A 25,261-nucleotide genomic window follows, 5' to 3' on the forward strand; every position below is an offset into this window, starting at 1 on the left:
TCTTGCCTTTGAAAAGAGTTATAAGACACTCAGAGTACAATTACTATATATATGAAGTATATTATTATTTTCACTAGGGGTGTAAAGTGAACTTATCCTGCCAGTTATGTTGTTTTAAGATAAAAATAAGGTTTTTATCTCATACATCAAAAGAAGAAATGTTACTTTTTCTTGCAATATTAAAGGATTTCTATAAAGATCCTGGCAGCTGCTGCCATTTTCTATAGTGTGATAAACAGCAGCATGGAGAGCTCTAATTATTTGGATGTTGCACTGTCTTTTTTCCTTGTTATCTATGAGATTTGATCTAACCAGGATTTATTCTAAGAATGCATGAATTTGTGTCTTTGCTTTCTGCCTGATTACCAGTGCCACCATCTGGCCCACACAGCCAGTACAAGGTGGTCTGGAGCTAGGCAACTCAAACCATAAAAACATCAGTTCTTGGAAATTACAGATTCACCTTTTCTTTGCTTCCTTAGAGAAACAGGAAAAGATGATGATCTGGGTTACAACCAGGCGAATTCCTAGTAAGCCTAGTTAAAGCAACTCAGATTTGCACAGGCTCAGCCAAGTTCAATACCTGGCCCACACCCATGGAGAATGTACAGTCTCAGGAAAGGTGAATGCATTGTAGGATTGTGATAGATATCCATATGTTTGGCCAAATTCTCAGAAAAATTTAGATATAGATTCCTTCCTTCTTATTCTAAGTTTAAAATGCTGAGATTTCTTGCTAAACTGAGAAAGAATAAGAAATCCTGTTGTCAACATCAGCTATGCAACCAATTGTTGACCTGCAGAATCTGTTGCCTCCTCCTTAGGCCTTTCCCCCTCACCAGTAGGATCGAGGAGAACATGACCTGGGCCCCCGTGCCATTGACCATTACCGCCAGAGCCATGTAGTCATGTTTGATACTTTCCAGGTCTTCCCTGGCTGTATCGGTGCCCACATGGAAGAGCAGCCGGGGACAATAGTCCAAGGGCAGGACAAGCCTCAGCAACCTCTCCAGAGCGTCTTGAATGCAAGCCCCTGGCAAGCAGCAAACCTCCCTAGATGGCAGGGCAGGGCAGCAGACGGGGACCTCCATCCCCATCTGAGCAGGTTCCAGTTATTCCACCTTACAATGACTGTCATATAGAAAAAGCAATCCAGTGTCCTTCCTTGAAGATGCTCCAGCGTCTCCCCTAAAAGGATTCTGGCATTTTCACCTGTCCTTGCAACAGGCATTTGTAAGCAGTCTGAGGTCTGGACGGGTGCAATTGTCTACAGGGGACAATATGAACATTAAGCACCAGCTCACCATCTCTCCCAATACAAGAAGCGGGAAACATCAAGCGAGGCTAGTAGGTGAAAGGCTCAAAGTAAGCAAAAGGAGGTGATTCTTCATGCAGTGTGTAGTTAAGTTATGAAGTGCCTTGCCAGAGATCCTGCAAATGATTGAAGTTTACATGGGCTCAAGAGGAGTCTTGGTAAGTTCAAAGAAGAGAAATCAGAAGAGGGTTAGTGATTACACRGACACCATCTTTGCCTTGAGAAGTCACTGAACCACAAATGGTTAGAGGGTAGGAGAGTAGTCAAGAGCTGTATCATGTTTTCTTGCCTGTTTTTATTTTCTAAACTTTTGACCACAAGGTACTGACCTAGATGGATTTTTGTCCTGAGCTAATACAGCTGCTTTCATATTCTGACCCCAAGTGCCCCGGAATTGAGTACACACAGGAGGTTTATAGAAGCTGGGAAGCCATCAATCTTTGCCAGCCTGTAAGTTGCCCAAGGTCACACATCACCAACACTAGTGTAAAAAAGAAAATTCAGGTCTCAAAAAAGTACAGAAGCTCATGATAGTCAGTGAAGGTTATAGGAATCAACTTTTTTTTTTTTTTTTTTTGCTCAGCTAGGCCCTTTCTAAAGTACAATATTAAAAGCAAGGATTTTCTGTTCTGTGAAAAGGAACTATGCAGTGCAGAAAATCTTACAGCTCTCATAAAATCTAATACAAAATGGTAATGAAAAAACATTGTTTGAAGTCTAATGTGAAGCCAGGATTGTGGAGAAGCATGCAGAACATAAATTTATAATAAAGGTAAGGTCAAGGCATAGGCAAAGGTAAAATAAGTAGGCTAACTTCTGCACATTTTCCGTTCTGTTATTTGGAAACTCTTTCTTAAATAGAAGGATTGTCTGTGGAAATGTTTCAGGTGCAGGTGACAGGTTTTTATTTCTTTTCATTATTCAATATTCTCCATACCTTTAACCTTGGTCCATCAAACCACTAATTACCCTGACTGACAGGCCAGGGGCAAACTGAAGATACTGTGAACCATCACCTATATTTTGTCCACAGATTTCATAACAAAGAAATTCTCTAGCATTATCCCATTTTACAGGTCTGGAAAAGGAAGAGACCAAGTTTAGAGGAAAAGCCTGGAGAGGAAGTCAGGCCACAGACGACCTAACCAGTGACCCAGCCAAGTAAACCCTTCCTTCTTTTCTTCTACTTCTCTACCAATAGTAGTTGCTATTTATGTAGGGACTGCCATATACACTAATAGAACAAATTAAACGTGCACTGTGAAGTGTACAGCTTTGTAACCTTATTAGTATAATACATATCTTCAGTGCAATTGTACAGGTTTTTAAGATAGCAAGCTTGATGGGAAAAAAGCAAAAATTTAGTCATGAAGTTATACCACCCCCACAGAAGGAGATAGCTGTAGACTACCAAGTTCTCCTAATTACCACCTTTCCTAATTTTAAAAGTGGCATCTGCTACTCCAGATATATTTACATGGTTAACTCAGGGACCACAGGAGCATAAAGAAGGCTGGGCATCCTCATGAAAAAGGCTCTGGCACATGATTAAACTAAAGCTGGATGTCAATAAAACAGCCCAGCAGAGAAAGGAGACAAGAGCTCCTGTCTTACAGGTGACCATGCAGCATCCTACCATGGTAAAAAGGCCCGGATTTTCTCCCAGAAGTGTGGAGACTAGATACCCTTTTGCCATCATTGTGTCTCAGAGGCAGTCACTGACAGCTTATTGGACCACATCCCAGCTTTATTACTGTGTGAGCAGTTTTTGACTGAACACTCACTTCTGAAGGTGACTTGAACTCATCTGCCTGTACTGAAAGTGACAAGGGCAGCTAGTCCTCGTCTCAGCTGTGAGGCAAAACTACCTCCCCGTTCCAGCTGAGAGCATCCCAAGGAGAAATAAGTGTGTACGTCTAAGCTGGAGGGACTGCAGTATGCCTGGTGAGGTGAAATCCTTAGAGAAGAACAGTAAGCCTCTGAAAAGTTCTGTGCACAAACAGCACGGGGATTTACTGAGACTAACTTGAATAGATTTTCATCCTTTGACCACTGAACCTCATTTTTTCTCCAGAAAGTTTTTTTTCCCCCCCAGCTCAGGTTATATTTCCCCAATTCATCTCTTACAAACAATTGAACTGGGTTTGCTGATATCTTCCCCAAAAAAATTGAGTCAGACAGCAGAAATTCTAGAAATTGATGGGAGTAATATTTATAGTTTCATAAACTTACAAAAACTAAAACCAAAGAATTAGAAAATACTAAGCAACTTCAACTACACCTGGTAGCTCCACAACAAATAAAAATCATCCACACATGTACATATTCCTGTAGCACTGTCAATCCCAGGAGATCCCAAAGGACTTCACAGACCCAGGACTTTGGGATCGTACAAGCTTTGTCATCCATTCTTGGCCTTAAGGAGATCAATGATCTTCAGATCAGTGGAGTTGCTTGTGTCAGTGTTAGGAGCTACTCTTTTTTCAATGAAATTAAAAGGTAAAATTATTATCTAAGTCAAAAGCTGTAAATCTTTCAATGAATTTCTGTACTTTTACAAATAGTGGGTACATGGTTATGGTTTATCAGAAGAAATCTTCTCTGTTGCCAGAACAGAATCACAGAATGATTTAGGTTGGAAGGGACCTCTGAAGGCATCGACTCCAAACACTCCTCCTCCCCTCACGCCACCCCCTGCTCAAGGCAGGGTGAACTCTGAGCAGGTGACTCAGGGCCGTGAGCAGTCAAGTTCTGTGTATCTCTGAGGATGGAGCTTCCACAGCCTCTTGGCACAACCTGTTCCTGTGGTCAACCACGCTCATGGGGAAATTTTTTTTTCCTAACACCTAACCGGAATTTCCCCTTTTGCAACTTGTCCCCATTGCCTCTCTTCCTAACACTGTGCACTAGCAGAGCAAAGGAAGTCTCTAGGAGACTCACTTCGGCTCCCAAATGAAAGGAGTTCTGGAGCTGTTTTTTTAGGTGAGAGTCAGCTCTCTGCACAGTAATACGTAAAGGTAGAGAAGCACATTGTATCCATTTAAAATTGTAGCAGAATATTATCAATTTCCTAAAAAAAGAGTTCTCCAGGATTTTATTATTTATATGTGATCAGAGCTTATCTATGTTTCAACACAATAACAATATATCCCACATTTCTTAATTGTTGCTACTGATTTTGATCAACTTGTAATATTACAGCAAAGGATTATTTATTTCCATAAACACAGGGCAACTCCTAGACATGAACTGAGCTATTTTAAAATAGACTTCTCGCATCTCCTCCTGTTATGTGCTGTGCAGACTGCATCCCTATAAATGACCCTATAACTGACTTCTTAATATAGCTTCCTTTTGGGATTAGCAGTAACTTAAGAAAATTCACTTTTATAGGCAAGTTAAAGCTTACATGCTTTACCGGATGTAACATTCATGTACTCTTTCAGAATGCCAGCACTTCTATTACCTATTCCACATACACATTAGGGGAAAGTCAGATACATACACAAATGCAAGCTACCTTTAACTGGACTCAAATTTTGCAGTCAAATCCCTTGCTTTCCACAGCATACAGTTGGAACAGACTAGAAATACTGTGACATCTTCAGGCAAAGCAGACAATGGAAAGAAAAAAATTGTGGGAATGGCTAACACAATGATCCAATATGTCTGGTGTTTTCATGTATGTTATTTTGCTGTTATATTTCCTTCCAATACATCAGGAATATTGAAAAGTTAAAATAATTGGCAATTTAGTGGAAGCAGGAGGTGTTGAGACCATGGAATCAACATTGAGCTGTTTCTGCTAAAATGGCAAGTGAGGAAACAGCTAACAATGCTAAAATTTAAGTTTTCTGTATTAGGTTTCAAAATAACAACCCGCTGCTTGAATGCAAAAGAAGACTTCACACATCTTTCAAGCTCACGTGTCAGTCAGTCTGCAGTGATAACTTTGATATAATGCATTGCTTTAACATTCCACCCAGCTTCTGAATGCCTGCTTTGCAATATAAAGCATTTWAAAATAATCCTCACATCTTCTGGTACATACTTCTGCTACGTGAACATGAATACATAGTAAATTCCACAGTGAGGGAACCACATGCATAAGATTCTCAGAAAGACAGATGTTTTCTGTTTGTGTAGTTGTTTTTCAAACAGCTTTTGTACAATATTTGCTTTTCTGACCAGGTATCTGTATATGTGGTCTTCCTAAGGAATGGCTGCATAGTCATTTTAATCCAACATAAATCTGGCCTATCACTATTAGTCCCATCATTCTTGTCCCCAGCTGCTCATACTCACCTCCTCCCTTGTGCCAGCTCAATCACTCATGCACCTGAGCTGTAAATCATAGCAGGGAACTGATCCTTATGAAAACTATTTTTTTCCCGGTTTACTGAGTTAGGTTTGGTATCATGCTATCTTTAGTTTGATTTAACTCTGTCCTATCTCCTCCCTGTTTTGTCCACTGCACGCTGGAAGACAAATTCACCAAAAAAGAACTTTTTTCAGCCAAATCAGTTCCTTCATCCAGTTCACTGCACAGCCACTTCAACAATAGTGCTAGCAAGAGGAACGAGATACAAGCACTTGGGCCTGAAAAGTATGCCTCTGTTTTTCAATAGCAGCCTGGACACATGCTGGATTAAACACACTGATTTAGCTGTTTATCTCACCGAAGTACTTTGTCATGTGAAATATTAATAAACATGTTTACAAGAACACATAAATCATAGCCTTGCAAGCTTTTCTTTGTATTACTATAGTAGAAGGTCCATTTTTACTTTTTAATTCTTGGGTTTTTCCATCTCTTTTCTTCATTGGAGGTCTGTTCTCCATCACATGCAGAAATGTTGGCCTAAATTTACTTCTTGATCTGTGCAAAACTTCTGAGTGCATGCCCATATGTGTAGATAAGCCCTAAAAACAAGCTAATTAGAACAGATTTAGTCAACAAGATATGTTTTATTTTCATATAGCATCCTTTATGCTAATGACAACAAACATAAGATGAAGAAAAAGGAAGATTTTAAAGGCAGTAGTGAAATAAATTGTTTAATGTGCTGGAGGAGATAGGTCACCTCCCTGCTGTATGGAGTTTGGCCTTTCCTTTGGTTGCTATTAACACACTCTCTCGTACTTTTGAACACCTCTCTAAAAAAAGTGACAAATGACCCTCCTGATCCTTAAGAAAGGGTAGGCCCTAATCATTGCGCTTTTCTGTAACTAACCTTCTCACCTTGTGTTCAGAAACATTTTCCAAAAGCATTAAGATTTTAGAGCTGATCCTGAGGATCTCAAAAAACCTTATGAAGCCTATTTTAAATGAGCATGAGCTCAGAGCAGTAGAAGCAAACATATCATGTGGAGGGTGGGCAGAAAACAAGTTAAATTAATCGTTTTGAGAAGGTAAAGATGCCTAACAAAAAAAAGGTTTCTGAAGACTCCTGAAAACTAAGAAAAATGTGAATAGATTCTGATCACTACAAAAAGTAATGATGAAGACAAAATTATATGCTCTCACCTTCGGAACGAGAACAGCACAAATTTGCAGTTTAGCAAGTCCCTGAAGCCAAAGGACTGAGTGGGGACTTGTGATGTCCACAGAAAGAACGGCAACTAACAGCAGGAATCTGTCAATGGACAGACATGAATTTTACCAAAGGAAGGGTCAGGATAAGGACAAATTCTGGGTACCTTCTTGCAGTGTTCAGGTTAGACTTGCCAAAAAGATTATGAAAGAGAATAGAACCTGAGCAGTAGTGGAGTGATAAAAGAAAAGAATAGGTAAGTTCACCTATATAGACAAATAAGAAGTGAAACTATAATGTCTCCTCATTCACTTTTGACTAAACCCTTCCATCTGAGAGTAATCTAAAGACATAAACATGGTAAGTGATAAGTGTTCTGAAATGATTTACCTCACAGTAAGCAATTAAAGACATTTGTATAAAAGTCTATTTCAAAACCTTACAAAAAAGATTATCTTAAGCTCCTGCAAAAGCATAGTACTTCATACCCTGGTTGTGATCAAGAGGCTGGTGGAGGGAAAGGGAAAATCTTAGCCTACTCGCAAATATTATAGGTGTTTATAATAAGGAACAAAGTTTTTACACTTAGTAATTACAATTATATTTTACATAATTATCTTCATATAAAGATAAGATATATGTGAAGATAAATAAATTTTGTGAGAAAGGGCATCCTGCTACCATCCTAACAAGCACAATGACCATATGAATACTTTTTGTATTTTAAATGATATGAACAGAAAGTGGGCCATGCTCAAACCTGTACTGTTTGGTGTAAGGAACAGAAAAATGGTTTACATTTGAACAGAAAGTAGAAATGTTTTTGCTGATGATCAAGTAAACAGCTGGACCAGAATGAGCTTAGTGAGTAAGGAGTCTTTGATACGATTTTTATAAGATCATTGTAATCTTAACTTGTAAATGCAGAAATAATATAACTAGCTGGTGTTTAACCTGGAGAATAAGATACTCTAGCTGTAGTGAAAGATACCAAGGAATGTGCTAATTAGTTTGGTTTATGAAAGGTCACTTAACTTGGCACTTTGGCCAAGAATTTTTTTTTTAATTAACGTCAGTAATTTAGGGTGTGGGCTGACATTACAGCTAAACTGATACAACAGCCAACTACTGTCAAAGGGCAGCCTTGCTTCTAGTACTCCCAGATGCGCACTTCTGACATTTCCTTCCTGCCAACACTGGCACTCATCTGATTCTATACTGAGAGAGTTAGGCAACTACTCCGCAGAAAACTAACCCCACAAAAATTATTAATTTTCAGGCAATTTGCCCCTGTGACCTTTATCATCAGCAAGATCAGGCAAGTCACAGAATCACAGAACAGTTGAGGTTGGAAAGGTCCTCTGGAGATCATCTAGTCCAACCCCCCTGCTCAAGCAGGGTCACCTAGGGCAGACTGCCCAGGACCGAGAAAGGAGACTCCACAACCTCTCTGGGCAACCTGTTCCAGTGCTCTGTCACCCTCACAGGAAAGAAGTTTTTCCTCATGTTCAGATGGAATTGTCTGTGTTTCAGGTTGTGCCCATTGTCTCTTGTCCTATCTGCTGGGTACCACTGAAAAGAGTCTGRCCCCATCCTCTTGACACCCTCCCTTAAGATATTTATATGCAGTCTTCTCTTCTCCAGGCTGAACAGGCCCAGCTCTCTCAGCCCTTCCTCATATGAGAGATGCTCCAGTCCCTTAATCATCTCAGTAGCCCTTCACTGGACGCGCTCCAGTAGCTYCATGTCTCTCTTGTACCAGGGAGTCCAGAACTGGACCCAGCACTCCATATATGGCCTCACCAGTGCTAAGCAGAGGGGAAGGATCACCTCCCTCGACCTGCTGGCAATGCTCTGCCAAAATAACACACTTGGTTCAAAGGGAACAAGAACATACCAATGTAGAGAGGAGTGAAGAAAAACAGCRAGTAATTAGATTAGTTGTGATGATGTCACAAGTGCAGATGCAGATGTGACTGCACTTTTATTCTGCCAGACCACAAAAGTTGGGAAAATGAAGGAAAACAAATTTGCTAGCAGAGATCTTCATTGCTTCCTCAATTTTATCAGTAAGGAAGTGTTATTCTGCCTCTTGATTTTTGCTTAACTAAGGTTGTGATTTCTTTTTTTAAACAATTTCTAGGTGATATCTGAGATGATCTGTGCACTAATGTAACAGGAGTTGCTTTTTAATTCTGAAGATGAATGAAATCTGGAGTCGGAGATCAATTGGCCAGTCTCAAGGAAATCAGGCTGAACCTGTTTTATGTTTGTTTTAGGTGCCCCTCATTTTCACAAATGCATTTAACTCTCGTTGACTTCACTAGACCATTAGTGTGCAGGGGCAAACAACCAGAGAGGAATTCAAAATTAAGCCATTTTTACATGCTGGTATTTCTCCCTCTTGTGAGCTCGTTCTTTATTTTCTTGCAGAATTTACTGCTGTTGTGCTTATATTGCAGGCAGCCATAGAGCAGAAGCATTAAAGACTCGGTCCAGAGTCCCCCAACGCCTTGTGTCTGTGTTTTGGTTTTTGTTTTTGTTTTCTGTAGAGGCAAGGCACCTTGATTTCCCATAGTTTGGAAAAAAGCGGAACCAAACGGAAGTGCTGCGCAGGCCACCTGAAGGATTACTCGGCAGACGGAACAGGTACGAGCTTTCCGTGCTCCGCAGCACCGTGACGCGCACACCGGCCTCGCCAAAAACGGCCGCGCAGCCGCGCTGCTCCGCGGCTCCGCCCCCGCCCCCACCCGCCGGCCCGCGGAGGGCGGGGCGAGCTGCGCGGCCGCCCAACGGTTGCCATAGAGGGCTCGCGGGCGGGCGCCACGGCGCGGCCCGGGATCGGCGTGGGGGTGGTGGTCACCAGCCCCGAGCACCCCCGCTGCGTCCTCCTGGGCAAGAGGAAAGGCCCGGTGGGGCCCGGCAGCTACCAGCTCCCCGGAGGCCACCTGGAGTTCGGGTAGGAGCCGCCGGCGCCCTTCAGGGGCCTGAGGCGCGGGGCGCAGGCCGCCCCCCCCTACCCCTCACACGGCGATGCCCCTCCCCTCTTGCCCCTCCAGGGAGAGCCTGGCGGAGTGCGCCGCGCGCGAGGCGCTGGAGGAGGCGGCGCTGCGCCTGCGCAACGTGCGCTTCGCCTCCGCCGTGAACTCGGCGTGCCCCGCCGCGCGCTACCACTACGTCACCGTGCTCATGAAGGGCGAGGCGGAGCCGGGGGCGGAGCCGCGCAACCGGGAGCCCGACAAGAACGAGGGTGAGGCGCGCGTGCGCGTGGCAGCTGTTGCGCTCGGGGCGGTGGCGGCCCGGGGGGGGGGAAGGAGAGAGTCAGCTGGTCGGGCCCCGTCCCCGCAGCACTGGCGAGGTTTGGAGAGCCGGGAGGTGGCGGCAGAGCGCGGGGATGGGGCTGCGGAGGGCGGGCACCGCGACGGTTACAGCCCGCTCTTCAGCCAGGCGTAGGGAGTTCCTRTAACGGGGTCGGCGGTAGTGGAGGGAGGGCTCCAAAGGTTAACGCTTGTTACAAAGTGCCTGAGCTCCTAACGCGAGGATGGTGCCGTGAGCTCTCAGAAGTGCGTGTTTCCGTCTCTGCAAGAAGAACAAAGTCCTTAGGCAGAGCTGTCTCAGCAGTTTTGATCCTCCTGGCGCAGGAACCTGCTGTGAGGTAACGGGAAAACACTGCAGTAAACACAACAAAAATGTTGCCCTGTTTTCACCGAGCTTTGTATGTAAAAGGAATGCAAATATATTCTGCAGTGAACGATTAATATTATATGTCATCTATGAATATTAAAGCTGCCCCCTCATTGTCCTCTATCATCTTTTTGTGCTGAATTAAAAAAAAGGAAATATAAGCACTGAATGTTAGAAACACCTTTTTACCAAATGGTATACATGTTCTAGGAGGCTGTTTGGATCTCATATGGGATTTTCTCATTAACAGTGCAAGACATTATACTGTGAACACAGTGAGAGGCATTGTTATGGATGCGGTAGATGTATCAATACTACTCCTCAAATTTCTCAGCATAGAAAACTGCGGGCACAGCTGTTTCCTTACTCAGTTTTCTCAATATATAGTTTAATCTTGAGCACAATTTTTTTAATTTAATACCACGTGACTTTGACATAACCAGGTAGAGAAGGGTTACAGGTACATTCCTTCTGCAAATCTTAGAGGACAGTAATTTTCAGTGGGGAGAAGAGAGTAATAAATTTAGACTAACTGCATACAGAACAAAGTTTGAACATGTTATTGGTAACTTCTGCACAAGCACAATTCATCTAGATTTACAGAGGCAGAATTGGTACATTATTAATTTTTACACTTTGTCTTTTTTACAGGTTGGGAATGGGTTAAATGGGATGAATTTCCTCCAGCAAATCAACTGTTTTGGCCCTTACGCTGTTTAAGAGAACAAGGTTACAATCCTTTTACAGAAGATCTTGATCACCTAAAGGGATACACGGGAAGTCACCAACTAGCATAAAAATAATTTTATGTTGTATAACAATCTGTTTCATGGACAGATCTGCCTTTCCAGTGTAACAGATAAAAAGATATATCATGTTCCCTCTGCCCATGTGAAAATATTACCCATCAAAAAATGCCAAATGTTTCAGTGCTTTCACCTTATTTCACATAATGGTTGTCTCTCATTCCAGGGCTAGATGGGGCTTTCCTTTATAGCTATTCAACAACAAGCATGTTTTCTAGTTGTTAAACAATTAATGTTTTCTTTTATAGAAAAGTCATACTGTTTTATCTGAAAAATCTTCAGATGAACATCCCTTTGGAAGTCAACGGAGCTACTCACAGAAGCTTACTCAGTTGGAAAGGGTTGTAGCATCAGGCCCAAGGGAAACTGATTTGTTAAGCCACTGTCCTGCTTTTTATGTAAAGCTATTTTGTATATCATGCTGCTTTCCTGTAACTATGTGTGTTGGACCCATTGTTAAACTTAGCCTGGCCTCATAGCTTCGGTTAAGATACTGTCAACATCCATACTGACCAAAAGTCACATTTTCCAGAGAATGCCTCGTATTCCTACAGACAGTAGTATATACTGGAAAAGTGGTGTATTATAAACATGGAAAGATTGCTCTGGCTTGTAGGACAGAATGAAAATTTTGTGACCCTGTCTGCCACCCGCTTTTGTTACAGACGCTTTCTTTGCAACCTCATTTACATTAGAACTGTTACCTTTCTTTGTGCTGTCGTATTTTGTGTTATATCGTTTGTCTCCAGTGAATGTGTACACACAATTTTCATGAGCATAAGTAGAGCGGCAAGCATTTAAGGAGAGAGTGTGTGTCCTTAATATACAGTTAATGGTAAGAATATTACTGTAAACTGCATTGCACTGTCTTCAGAGTATCATATTGTTCCTAACCTAATAAAATAAGTTAAATGGAAATAGGAATTCCTTTAACTTAATTTTGAAAGTTCATCTGCAGAAGTGTTTCAGATCTTGGCAGTTTATCTTCATGTGTTATTACAGCTCTTAATAGTTTAATGGAGAGGTGCCTACAGTGTCCTATTAGACTGACAAAAGAAACATTGTACAAACTAATCTTATTTACAGGTGTAGCTCTACTGCAGACTATCATACCTTTTGGCTAAAGAGGGTAGTCAGCATTCAACACTGCACAGATTGATGATGATCTTTATGGCTACTAGGATTTGATAGAATTCTTAAATCTTCAGTTTGATGTGACTGAATGATTGAATTAGTAGTGAATGATATCACAGAACACAAAGATATGCATGTAAAGCAATGAGTTTACAATTCATCATTTTTCTAGAATTTGTAACTGAATTTGATTCTTTTTCAGCTGTAGTCATTAGGACTTCTGCCATGAATTTTAGGATCAGAATGGATTATGACTCAAAGAATTTCACAAAATTGCATGTTTTCTTCTCTTCAGTGTGCTTTTAAAACACATTTTCTGTTTCCTTTATATGCACACACTGTAGAAAACATTCTGTGATACCCTTTAATTTCATTTAAATAAAACACAAATACAATATTGAAAGATTGAATTTGTCTGAAATTACAAATTGACTTGTCAGTTCTAAAAAAAAAAAAAAAAAAAAATTTGAAGGGTTTAAAGCACTTGCTTGCTTTGCACATAAATTTCTTAAATGGAGGTGGGTTTTTTTGCTGAGAAGCAGGCAGAGTGGTACAAGATGTAAGAATGCTGTTGATACCAAGCCTCCCACTTAGAATTTTAAGTATTCTTAACTACATACAGCTTCCCGTGGGATGGATATTCTTTCTCTGAAGTGAAAAAGTAGATCCTGCTAAAAAGCAGTTTTGAAATGGAAGACCTCACTGAATATTACCTTACTACAGTATCTCTGTACAAAACTTATTTTTCTATTCAAAAAGTGGAGGTTTTCTTCCCCAAAGCAACTTTTTGTACATCGAAAAATATTCCACTCAGCTGTCAACAAAGAGGCTGTAAGAAGAGAGTTGACAGATGTCCAACCCATCTGTCCCAAAGAATAATGAAAAAAAATATATATATATATATATATATAAATGATTTAGTGCTATTTTAAATTTTAGAAGGCATCTAAGTCCTTGATGTGAAAAAACGAGTTACTGGAAAATGGTTTGTAACACAGTAAATACTTTATTACATGTATTGGCTATATTCATTCTGTTTGCTGTAAATACACAAATGAAGTTGCTGAAATTAGGAACAGAAAGTATCTCCATATGTCAGGGTTATTGTATCCAGTCTAAGTGGACTGATTAAATGACTACAGTGCATTACTGCAATCAGCTAACAGCAATCTGTGACTTAAATAACTTGTTTTCAATGTATCTTGCATTTCTACTTTTTTTTTTCCAGAAAATTTGGTTCTCAGCAGTTTTTAGCTGTWAAGACCTGTTCATTTCAACTAAATGTTACATTTACCTTGATTTTTGGTACTTTTGCTAAATAGGAAAATACATTAGATACACGTCTAAGCAACTGAATATGTTTAAACCTTTGTGATTTGCTAAATTGCTTGTAATGGACAGTAGAATCCACCTAAAAATGACATTACAACTGCAATATATACAGAAAAATACTGCTGAACAGCCTATAGTTGGGAGCACTGATGCAAAGAAACTGACTAGTTGGGCTGCACCTTATATCCCAAGTCTGATTTTATGCGCTAAAGCAGCAAAGCAAACAGTGGGCAGAGCTGTCTCTCTTCTAACCTATTTCTCAGATGTAACATTTTGGTTCCATATAATCCTTTAATAGACTAGTAAACAGTGCAGGAAGAAAAGTGGTCATTTCACAAAGATCTTGCCTCTGTTCATTCTTATTTATGTCTGAAAATAATCACCCACCTTCACAATATTTTAATTAGTCAAATGATGTAGTCATATCAGAGTTTTCAGTTGACTGAACATTACATTTTTCAAAGAGTACTAATTATTTCTATTCTGATTTCATTCCAAGAAAAACCTGTACTTAAAAATGAGAAGGTTAAAGAGAGTAGTGAGCTGTGGCTGTGTCATAAGATGTGTCAAGAAATGGGCTTTTCGGGAAGAAAATACTAATGCCATGGTACAAAGCATTAAGAAACTGCAGTTTGCAATATTGTGTATGATGCTGATTGTTCATGTTTAAGAAAATGTGAACTAGAACAGGGTAGGCAAAGCTAACTAGAATGGTTGGCTGAGAGGCCAGGCTCATTTGGACTAACATAGAATTAAAGGGGAAATACAGTTGCTCTATAAAGACATTTAGGGTAAACACCAAAAAGGAAAAGATAACATTGGCACAAAGTCAAAAAATATATATATGAATTGCTTTACACTGCAAAGTAGAAAGATGAAATCTTAAGGACAGCATTCTAAACATACTTCAAAAAGGAATAGCTGAGACACAAACAAGTTACCCAGCTCCCTCTTAAAACAAAATTCACTACCTAATATTGTGTGATTCAACATGATTGCAGAGGTCCTTTTCATTTCTACATCCCTACAGGACTTGCACACATGTTGGTCATGTGTGGTAGTGTTACAGGCTGAATACTGACATCTGTATTTGAAGGATTGTCTGAGCAAATGAAGAAGAACTTCTACAAGATGGAAAAGCAGAGAGAGTTCTGATCAGGAAACCTAGTTGCAGGAACCTGTAATTGGCACAAGCAACAGTTAGTCTAAGTAACCTCTGATCAAATCAGAAAAATAGAAGAGTAGCTGTCATCACATGACTCCCTAAACAAAACAGAATGAGGTAAGGAAAGCCACAGGAAGCATCTTTGGAAAGATGAAAGAACTTTGTAGCTGAGACAGGAAATGCAACTGCTTAAGTAAACAAATTAGCAGTTTCAAAGAACTGAAAAAAATGTAGATGACAAGAATAAAGAACTTGTGAACACTTTGAACTGAAAGGAGCTGAACCCACAGTGTGCCCCAAAGTGTGCCATCTTCAGGGTCCCAGGATACCTGACCAATGCGTGGGTGAGGTCTTGTGAACAGGCACTACACATCGCTGCCTCAAGCTTTGCACCATTGTGTGCAGGTATCCAGTAAAGCTCAGCTGCTATAAGGACAGACTGACTTTCAGTTGCTGACTGCTCAGCTGCTTCTAATCCTGACAGAGCACTTTGGAAAAGGGAAAATGGAGTATAAACTTCTGAAACTCGCTCGGTCATCACATACTGGGATAAAATGTGGTGAGTAATGAAGTTACACAACAACTCATCTAAGATTTAAGTTTGCAAACTGAAATGTAAAGTTACACAAAGCTGAGTTTATTTATGACAAATCATTTATTATATATTACAATAATTACAAACATTTTTATTACACCTTATTGCCATATTTTTGTTCTCAGAACACACAAGATGATCAAGAACATGGATTTAGGCAGTAACAAAAAAATATTAAAATTACAAATATCATGCCTCATTTCTGTGCCATAGAAAAGGCTATCATCAAAAGAGTAAAGTTACTAAACAAACATACAAGGGGATTCCCCTTACACCTTTTTTCCCAGGAACTTTTGTCATCTAATGTATAGTAAATATATATATATATATATATATACACACATACACACACAGAGGTCTCTTGCAAACATACACACTCACACATTTACATAATCACTGGAAATTTGACATCTCTCCTCCAGCAGAAAGCTCCCAGTCATTTTGCTTGAGCATCTAATGGAAAAAAAAAAATCTAAAACAAAGTCCATGGTTTTAAATTAGTCACCCTATTTCTGAGCCAGCTGTATCTTCTCCCTACATAGGGCCACCAGCATAACAAGTGGGTACTGCAGTTTGTGACGAACAGCATCCAACCTGCCTTCACCACAGGAAAGGTCTACTAGGGATACTGTCCCTCTTGTACCTAGTCTGAATCACTGCTGCTGCTTGAGGAGTCTGTTGACATAACTTCTACATCATCTTCATTCTCTTTATTGTGTCCTGGAGGCTCCAACATAAAGTCATTACTATGATTAGGAGGTAGCATGTTCATTGACATATCACTTGACTGCCAAGGATACTGAGGAGCAAGCACATCTGGAAAAAAGGGGTATAATGAAGTATCAGCTTTTTATACTCACAAATTCAATGGGACTGCTCAAACAGATCTCCAGTTTACAAGGAAAACAAATCGTAAAATCCTCACTGAGTTTTGGACAGCTGGAACCCTGAAGTAACAGCTGAAAAACATCTCATAACGGAGCCATTCCATCACTGTAAAAGTCTCTTCTGCCAGAGGCCCAATAATATACGTGGTTCTTAATCTCTCATCGCTCCACTTCAAAACAGTATATACTCATACCGAGATTTTCATCTTCAAAGCACAGTTTGAACTGACTAACTTTCACAACCACAGACAGTAGTGAAAATGGTCACCTTCTGTCAGTATGCAAAAACAGATAAAAACATTAGATGAAAAAAATAAAGTAATAGTTAAGGTAGGACATAGAAATTCAAACTTAAAGGTCTTGTCTGAATTTGGCTGAAACATCTTGGTTATCATACTTCCAACAGCAAGCACAGTGCACCAAGTGCAAAAGACAGTCTTACCACAAGACCAGGGTCCCAGTCAGAGATACTTGAGAGGGAGGGAAATGCCCTGCAGTGCCCCAGCTAGGCCAGCTTCAGTGGTCCCCTCATTTCTTCCAGTCTCCTACATCCAAAGCCCTTCCATCCTGTATCTCCCCACCAACCTACTGGAAACCCCTCAGCCCTCCCAACACTTCCCTGTCCCTCCCTTCCTTGCCCCCAAAACACCTCCCACTTCAGAGCCACAATGTGTATATATGTTGCCATTTCTGCTCCCTTCTTTCTAAACTATGGTCCTACTGCTGTGCTTCAGATCCTTCCCTCTTATTACCAGTCACTGTGGCTACAGTCCATCCATAGAAGAAACCAGCTACCCCCTGCTTACAGCAAGAATTAAAAATAACTAGACAAGAGTCTGAACTTAACAAAAACCCACCCACATGGGACATTGAGGGCAGAAAGGAAGGGCACTGCCAGGGTGGGGGGGGATCATATAGGGTAGATGTAGTTCACTCAGCTGCTGCCTGACTCAGAAGCACCCAGACTCCACACACACAACAGCTTTTGATCATTAAGTCTCCACACACCTGAGACTCCATGTGTGGAACCACAGCCCCAGCCCCCTAATACTGAATGCTGTATTACTGTACATTACTGCATTATCTAGCTGTACAAATCTGACCCACCAGCAGACTCAAGGACACAATTCAGCCTTTATGCCAGTTTCATGCCTGCTTTGGGAAGACCAAGAATAGCACTGGGTGGTTTTATTCCCGCTGAGGTAAAGTTACCTAATTCTACTTGAACCAGCTGAGTGTGTAAACCGTGTTTTAGATCCTGTGGCCATGCTTCAACATTTCAATCATTGCATTATTAAACCGGAGTGAGAATGTACTGAAAAGCCTCAGCTTTTCATCAAGCAGCCCAGTGGCTGGCTCACAGTTAGACTCAACAAGGACTCAGTAACTAGACATTTCTCTGTGGAAATCTCTAAAAGGACTAGATCTCAAAATAAGCATTCTCAGGATGTGTCTGCCACATACCAACAGATTCAGGATCCCTAAATAAAATGCCATGGCAGCCTCTACTTTCTTTTAAATGAAGTTGTGATGTTTCCCTCTTAACCTATCAGTCTAGTAATTAGAGGATCTGACATAGGGAACCCAGGTTCAACTAACTCCTTTGCTTTAAGAGTTTAAATCCCACATTTTCCAGCCTCTAGGAAAAACCCTAAGCAGTGAGCTTTCAGTTCTTACAGAGACAACATTCCAAAGTGAAAGGAGCAAGTGTAAATCCTCTAAGGCAGAGGAACTGCCCTGAATCCACTCTCCCAAGCCTTAGGCAAATGCTCAAACTCCACTATGCTACAAGAAGAAGAGATTACCTTAACATCTCTGATAAGATTTCATAACAACAGAAAGACATACGGACCCATCCTCAGCACTTCCCTCCTGCGTTGCTGTGGGCAGTTTTCAGACTTCCACCCCTTCTATTCAGCTCACTGACTCAATCCTATTTTGGAAGTACCTCACACTGGTTTCTCCATTTTATCCAGGGCCAGAATTTCAGAAAGGGAGATGGCACAGAACTTTGATTGACTTTTCAAGAGATGACATTAGGATTAGATGTATGACTGGAGACCCTTTTTTTTTTAAATGCACTTGCAATAAAGCTTTTAATAAGTTCAGTGTAATTTTTGAAAAACAAGCTTTTTGTAACTACTGCAAGTGGCTAAACAGACAGGTAAGAATTGTTACAGTTCTTCTCCAAATCCAAACTAAGAATTTTGCCATATTTTAGTCTACCCCGATATGATTAAAGCTGCCCAGACACACAACTAATCCACTGAATTCTTCATTCAGTTACTGCAATTTACTGCTAAATTATATTTTAGCGTGAATGAATGAATCCCATTAAAGTCAAGGGAAGTGTCCATTTCATTAATCAATTAGGGATTTAACCTTCATTCCTACACTCAAGGCACTACCTCATCAGCTGTCCTTGTCAATGTCTTTTCAATCTGGAACTTCCAACCAATCTGGCTTTACAGAGTACAGACTTAAAGGGAGGTAGGGAGAACAACAACCTCTTCTGAATACATCTTTCACAATTCTGTACTTTCTGTTGTCACTGCAAGAAAGTTTGCCATGGAAATGCTTCTTTTTAATATGATTTGATATCACTTAATTTAGAGCAATTTAAAACAAATGACCTGAAGGGTAACTAAAGTGATTTTTGTTTATATTGACTTATGGGCTAGGTTCTGCAGTATGACTTAGCATGAAATAAAATAGAATGATGTGATTTCTAACGATTACTTCATTTACTAGTTCGTCACTGCTAGGGGACAATGTTAGCCATAATTTTCATTATTTTAACTCTGCTTTGCCATTGCTAAGGAACACTTATAACTGCTATGATTATACAATGAATAAAGAAAAGCAACACACAGCTGAGATTCCCTTACCTGGCAGTCTGCCCGCTGCAAGTGCATCCCCTGGTAAGTGTCCATTAACTCCATTGGTGGATGGGTTGTTCATCTGACCCAAGAGGCCACTCCTCATTTCCAGATCGGTAGGATATGGCCTTCGTGGGTCCCCTTAAAAAGGAATTATTTTTCAATAATTAACAATTGTCTTGCAGATATTACCTTCTTCTTCAGTGCTTAGTTTACTGACTAAAAAAAGAGCTATTCATATTTTTTTGCATCAGCAATGAGCATCACACATGTTCCATTAAAAATCCAAGTCTGTGTCCTTCATTTAGACTGTCCTTGTTCATTCACATTTTTCAGAAGAAGTACTTAAGAAATTCATGTTTAGAAGATCTCTTTGCTCTCCCTGATACTTCACAGCTAAACAGCAAAGGCAGGAATTGGAAGGAACACAATCTCATCTGGATAAGCGGGACAATTCCCAAAATTGGGGTCCGGCATAATGAAATCCCTACTTCTGACTCCATTGATTACTAACTTCCTCTGAAAAGAATACATGAAGGGGGGACACAATCAGGCATACAGAAAAAGTCTTTAACATTCTTGGTTCTAGCTTATATTCAACATACAGGAAAAAAGCAAGCAAAGAACAGCAGAGAATGCCAGTCAGTTAATGAAAGCCTGCATTTTCGTAGCCCTTTAAGGCTACGAGTCTACAGGACTTTGGATATCCAGTTTTGCTGGAGATATGTTTGCAGGTACGGCACCTGAAAACAATATATGCCCCTAATAAACCCAATAAGATGTTTTTCATTACATAAGAGCATTTTAAGTCCAGATACTGGCCACACTTCGTTACAAAAAAAAAAAAAAAAGTCATAAACATGATAGTTACCTGGTACCCATGTCAGAGGGGCACAAACAGCATTGCTAGCACTGATCCTATGGGCATATTTAATTATTTCTTCAGAGGAAATGGCACCTGAAACAAGTGAAGGAAAGTTACTAGATTCTCAAGAGATTACGTCATTCAATTATTTCAGATTATTGGGTGCTTTGTCAAAGATTGGAAACGTCATTTTGTCAGACATAAGGGGCACGTTCCAAATGCATTGACTGCTTAGAGGATTCTGGGACTCTACAAGGACAAGCTTTGCAGTGAACTGGCTCTACAGCCATGAACTCCATATACCTTCGATGTCAGCAGTTGTTCAACCTTGTAAAATACACAAGCCAATCTCTTAAGCAGCATACTTCACAAGCACAATCTATAAGAAAACTTCAGCACCTGCTTCACTGTAGAATTTGCCCTAGCACACATATCTGAAACTTCTCTTTTTGTAGTAGTTGTTGAGCACACATGTAGCAACCCTTCTCTACTACATATGTAGCTTCATTGCAAGTGATACAATCTTTGTGAAATACCTTAATGCTTTAGATGAAGTTATGATAAAACAATAAAAGATACTATATTGAACACGAATAAAGTGCATCCCCACTAAAAAAAAAAAAAAAAAACTAACCCACTAACCCACTTAGCTTGGCAAGTGCCACAGAGTAGCAGTAATTACTACAAATACAAACCAGCGTCACCAGCTAGTCGGTCTTCCATATACAATGTTATTGTACAGGCACACAAACATACTCTCCCTTTAGTCAGCAGGCCTACTGAGACAACTGCCTTTGGTGAGACACTCAGGTAATCAGATACACTATTACCAGTGCGAGAAGAGCCTGGAGACATTGGATATTAAGATATGTTTGCTACATATATAATCATTCCTAAAACATGCATTCAGCCTTTGTTCTGATGAAATGGCTTACAGGTTCATAATGAAATGGAAATGTCTTTACACAGAAAGCATCCGAAAACTGTGATTTTAGAATTAAAAAAAATAAACCCTTTGAAAACACGAACTCACTAGCAACCTTCCTTACAACTGCATTTGTGTAGTATGTACAACCAAGGAAACTCACCTTTTCTTGCCTTTTCAATTGATTTCAGCTTTTCCTTTGCTTGATAAACAGCTGTTGCCTAGTTGTAAAGGACAAAAAAACCCCTCCAATGAATCATTAATTTGTAAACTTCTGCATAAAAAGGGTTCTGTGAATAGAACCTTGCATTTAATTGCATTTTAACAGATAAACTTCTCAGGGAACATTTTCAGAATATGCAAAAGTAAACTACGTTTGGAAGAAAAATAACATTATAAAACAAAACTGAATACCCTGATAAGTAAAAAGTGTTTGAATATTGAAAAGAAAAACCCCACTAAGCCATTGTGAAATTTTAAATATTTAATTTTTTTCAAACTAACACAACACTGCTTTCTCCAGAACGACCTTTTTCACAAGTAGGTGCTCAAAAGCAAGCACATCACTTATGAACTTACCAGTATGTGCTCTGCTTCTTTTAGTTGTTTCTGCAGCTGCTGAATATCACTATCCCTCTTTTCTACTACCTTTTCTAAAAGTTGCATTTCATGATGGATTTTTCCCTGATCAACTGCCAGCTTCATTAGCTCTTGAAACTCTCCATCTCTCTGAATCAGCAGCTCCAGGATCTGTCAGACAAGAGTTTCATAGAACTTTTAATTTAGCTATAGTAACAGCATACCCACAATCATGCAGCAAGGAAGAACAACTGACATATACATGAGTATTTCAGTTTGCATGCAAAATGAAACAAACCTCTTGCTCTGTTTGCAGAAACAACCTATGAAGCATGCAGTAAACAAAACAAACAAAGAAAAAAAAACACCACAAGGACCAGGAATATCATTTTAGTGTGGTCAAAAACTCATCATCATTATTAGTCTAAGTACACACAGGGACAAGTGAGAAAAAAAGAAAGTAGCAAAGCAGAGCACTTAAGTATACAAAAAATATATAGTTAAGAGAGTCAGTTCACCTGGCTCTCTTCTCCTGGTTGTGGAAGCTTCTGGTTTCTTGAAATCGCCAAAATTTCAATTAGTTCTCTGAAAGGAAAATTACGTTTATACAATTTTCTATGCAATTTTTTTCTGTGCTATTTTTTTCTAGGCTATTTACAAATCAGACTAAGTCATCCCAAAATTTTCAGAGTACCGACACCCTTACAAAAGTATTCACATACTTGAATATTTTACAGTTTTGTAGTATAGTTGTGTCAGAAATTTCTCAACTTAGAAAGAAAAAAAAAACATGCTCYAATCATGAGACTATTCACAGAAGTATTTTTTCTCCTTTGAGCTCACAAAGCGCTCATGTGCATTCGTGCTCAAGAAATGTGCTAAGTTCTTGCCAAACTGAATAAGACATAAGCAGAAGCTGAGAGAAGAAAAAAGACACTGAAATACATTCATGCTCTAGTTTTATCACCTTTGTTTATCGCAAGAGAGCATGAAACTATAAGTTGTTATCATTATTTTACTTCTCTAGTTTTCTTCCATTTTTACAACAGAGCAAGTTCCACACTTGGGTTTAGAGCAATTAAGCCTATGCTTTCAAATATCTAAAGAGTTTGTTGTAAAACTATTATTATTATAAAAACAAGTATCCCCACAATGGTATATCAGCTGTATATCAAATATACACAAAAATATCAAGAAACTAATAATATTTTGGGACCAGGTTAGAAGGGCATCTCAAACAAATCTCGATTGTGCCTCTGTATACCCATTTACTTTGCCACCATTATGAAAAACTGTCAGTAACCTCTAAGGGGACTCACTAAACGATAAAGCCATGATGCAAAAGGTGTAACTTCTTACACATTTTACACATTACTTGGTGTAAATGGTGTAAATGTGGCAAATGTAAATGTGGCTTCTAAGGGTATGGACTGAAGTTCAATGCTGTGYACACGTAACTTTATCTGAAGCTGGCTCCTTGGAGCAACGCTGATTCTCTGCTTCGTCCAGCGTCAGCAGCTCAAGAGGGATGTACAACTAATACAGTAGTGGGGCCAGAGCCTTAAAATGACAACAAGTACTTTTCTGAAAGTCTGAACAACCCCTTCACCAACACTTAAAGCTCTAAATAGAGTTTTATAGAGCTAAATAGGATCATCTTCCTGTTCTGTGTCCAAGCAGCACCCAAGCAAATAGCATCGCAATTAGAGAATAATGAAGCCTGTGATTTTCACTCTCATAAGGATTATCACACTTGACCAACAGTGATCAGTAGCAAATAAAATCTGGTGCAAGTAGGCAAACTGACACCATCAAGGCTGATGTCATGGATGTTTGTAATTCTGTCCTGTGTTAGCTTGGTAATGCACAGATGTAGATTCTCATATATATATATGTATACACACACACATATACATGGGCTATAGATTAGGCACACATCTTTGCCCCTACCACCAAGCCAATATCATGACCGTGAAAGACCTAGTGTCATGGTGCTTCGAYACTTTGCTGATCAACAGGAAGATTCACAAAAATATTGCTGAGGGATGCTCTGGATTCATTATGATGGAATATTAGCCCCAAAATCAATAAACATTTAGATAAAGAGCAAAGCTTTTTTTTTTTTTTTTAACCTAAAACACAGGACATTCTCCCCAGTTCCAGCAACCCAAAAGCCACAACAAAATCTAAAACTGAAAATAAAACCTAACTAGAAACAAGAAGGGCAACTGACTGGTATATTGTCCTTGTCCTACCTGCGGTAATCAGAAAGAGCAAACCAGACACAAAAACAATTTAGGCTGCTCCCTCTGCTAAAGTTTTCCCAAGCTCTTGCTCTCCTCGAGAGGAAGAGGATAATCAGCAACCAGCTTCCCTGCACTGCCAGCTGTGACTCCGTAACATGGTGGACAGCTTGCCTGGGGAGTGGCAGTCCAGCCGCAAGCTTGGGCTCCAGACCCGAGCTTTGCATCACTCCACGGACAAGCTTTACAGCCCACCTGGACAGAGTTTAACAGGCAACGACCAGACGGCTTAAGTCATGCAACACCATATACAAACCTCTAACATAAGCACAGTTTTCGGCGAATAATGAAACGCCTAAAACCTTTTCTTGGCGGGGGCGCTCGCAGCAGGAAACGCCGGTGACAGCCACGAAAGGCCGGAAGGTGGGGGAACGAGGAAGCTGCCCGCTCCGCTCTGAAGCATCCCCGGCGCGGCTCCGCTCGGGCTCGGGTGCGGGTGCGGGTAAGGGTGCGGATACGGGTGCGGGCGCGGGCCCGGGCTCGGCGGCGGCAGCAGCACGGAGCCCGCTGCCGAGCACCGGCCTGCGGGCGGGGACAGGGGAGCGCCCTGACCCGCGCCCGGCCCCCTACCACCCCGCCGGGGCCGCGCTGGCCTCCCCGCTGCGGGCCCTCACCCCGCCGCGGCGCCGCGCCCGTACAGCGCCGAGCACCCTGGCGCCGTCTCGCCGGGCGCGGTACCTGGCCAGGAGCTCGAGATCCTCCAGCGCCGCCAGGAGCCGGTCCCGGGTGCTGCTACGCTCCCCGCCTCCCCCGGTCGCCGCCGCCATCGTGACCCCGGGCGCGGACCCGAGCGAGAACCGGCTCCCGGAGACAGCGGCGCTAGGCCCCGCTGCCCAGGCGGCAGCGCCCCCCACGGCGGAGGTGCGCGCTGCAGCCGCCCTGCCGGCGGCAGCGCCCCTCGGCCGGCGGGCAGCGCATGCGCACACCGGGAAGGGGGGAGGGCGGCTCCTTCCCCTCCCCCCGGCGCGCGCGCGGCGGGGCGGGGCGAGTAACGGCTCCCGTGAAGCGAGGCGGGAGGGGGCGCCGGGGCCGCGGCGCCGCGGCCCCCGGGGGGAGGAAGGGGCGGGAGGCCGAGGAGGGCGTGTGGGAAGGGAGCTCACGGGCGTGTTTGTAAACGCCCCCTCCTGGAGCTGGCTTGTTCCTCAAGGGTCAGTGCTTGTTGCTTTTAATGCGCCCCCAGTCCCCGGGTTTTCACGGAAGAGCCGCCCAAATGTGATGCAGATGTACCCTACGGACACGGAAAACAAACTCAGAGGGA

At 41.4% G+C, this 25,261-nt stretch overlaps 2 protein-coding genes across 3 annotated transcripts; one reads left to right on the forward strand and one right to left on the reverse strand.

Annotated features, from left to right (window-relative positions):
* Positions 1 to 2,859: 2,859 nt before the first annotated feature.
* NUDT15 (nudix hydrolase 15) lies at positions 2,860 to 13,380 on the forward strand. Its single transcript, XM_026054949.1, has 6 exons — positions 2,860 to 2,955; positions 3,880 to 4,038; positions 9,402 to 9,498; positions 9,616 to 9,808; positions 9,909 to 10,099; positions 11,185 to 13,380. The coding sequence occupies exons 1-6, from the start codon at positions 2,860 to 2,862 to the stop codon at positions 11,328 to 11,330; spliced, it is 882 nt and encodes a 293-aa protein (XP_025910734.1). The 3' UTR covers positions 11,331 to 13,380.
* A 2,233-nt stretch (positions 13,381 to 15,613) lies between these two features.
* MED4 (mediator complex subunit 4) lies at positions 15,614 to 24,844 on the reverse strand. 2 transcript variants are annotated; one of them, XM_026054954.1, is made up of 7 exons: positions 24,682 to 24,844; positions 22,219 to 22,285; positions 21,701 to 21,871; positions 21,285 to 21,342; positions 20,203 to 20,289; positions 19,341 to 19,472; positions 15,614 to 16,381 (listed from the first exon to the last, which is right to left on the reverse strand). In XM_026054954.1, exons 1-7 carry the CDS (start codon positions 24,768 to 24,770, stop codon positions 16,209 to 16,211), a joined length of 777 nt encoding a protein of 258 aa, XP_025910739.1. In that variant the 5' UTR covers positions 24,771 to 24,844; the 3' UTR covers positions 15,614 to 16,208. The 2 variants fall into 2 exon arrangements, with proteins under 2 accessions (XP_025910739.1, XP_025910740.1); XM_026054955.1 differs by lacking the exons at positions 22,219 to 22,285; positions 24,682 to 24,844 and adding an exon at positions 24,260 to 24,447.
* Between the last annotated feature and the right edge of the window lie 417 nt (positions 24,845 to 25,261).

This window comes from Apteryx rowi, unplaced genomic scaffold (assembly GCF_003343035.1).
Source record: "Apteryx rowi isolate R43461 unplaced genomic scaffold, aptRow1 scaffold_976, whole genome shotgun sequence".
In the NCBI taxonomy this organism is placed as follows: domain Eukaryota; kingdom Metazoa; phylum Chordata; class Aves; order Apterygiformes; family Apterygidae; genus Apteryx; species Apteryx rowi.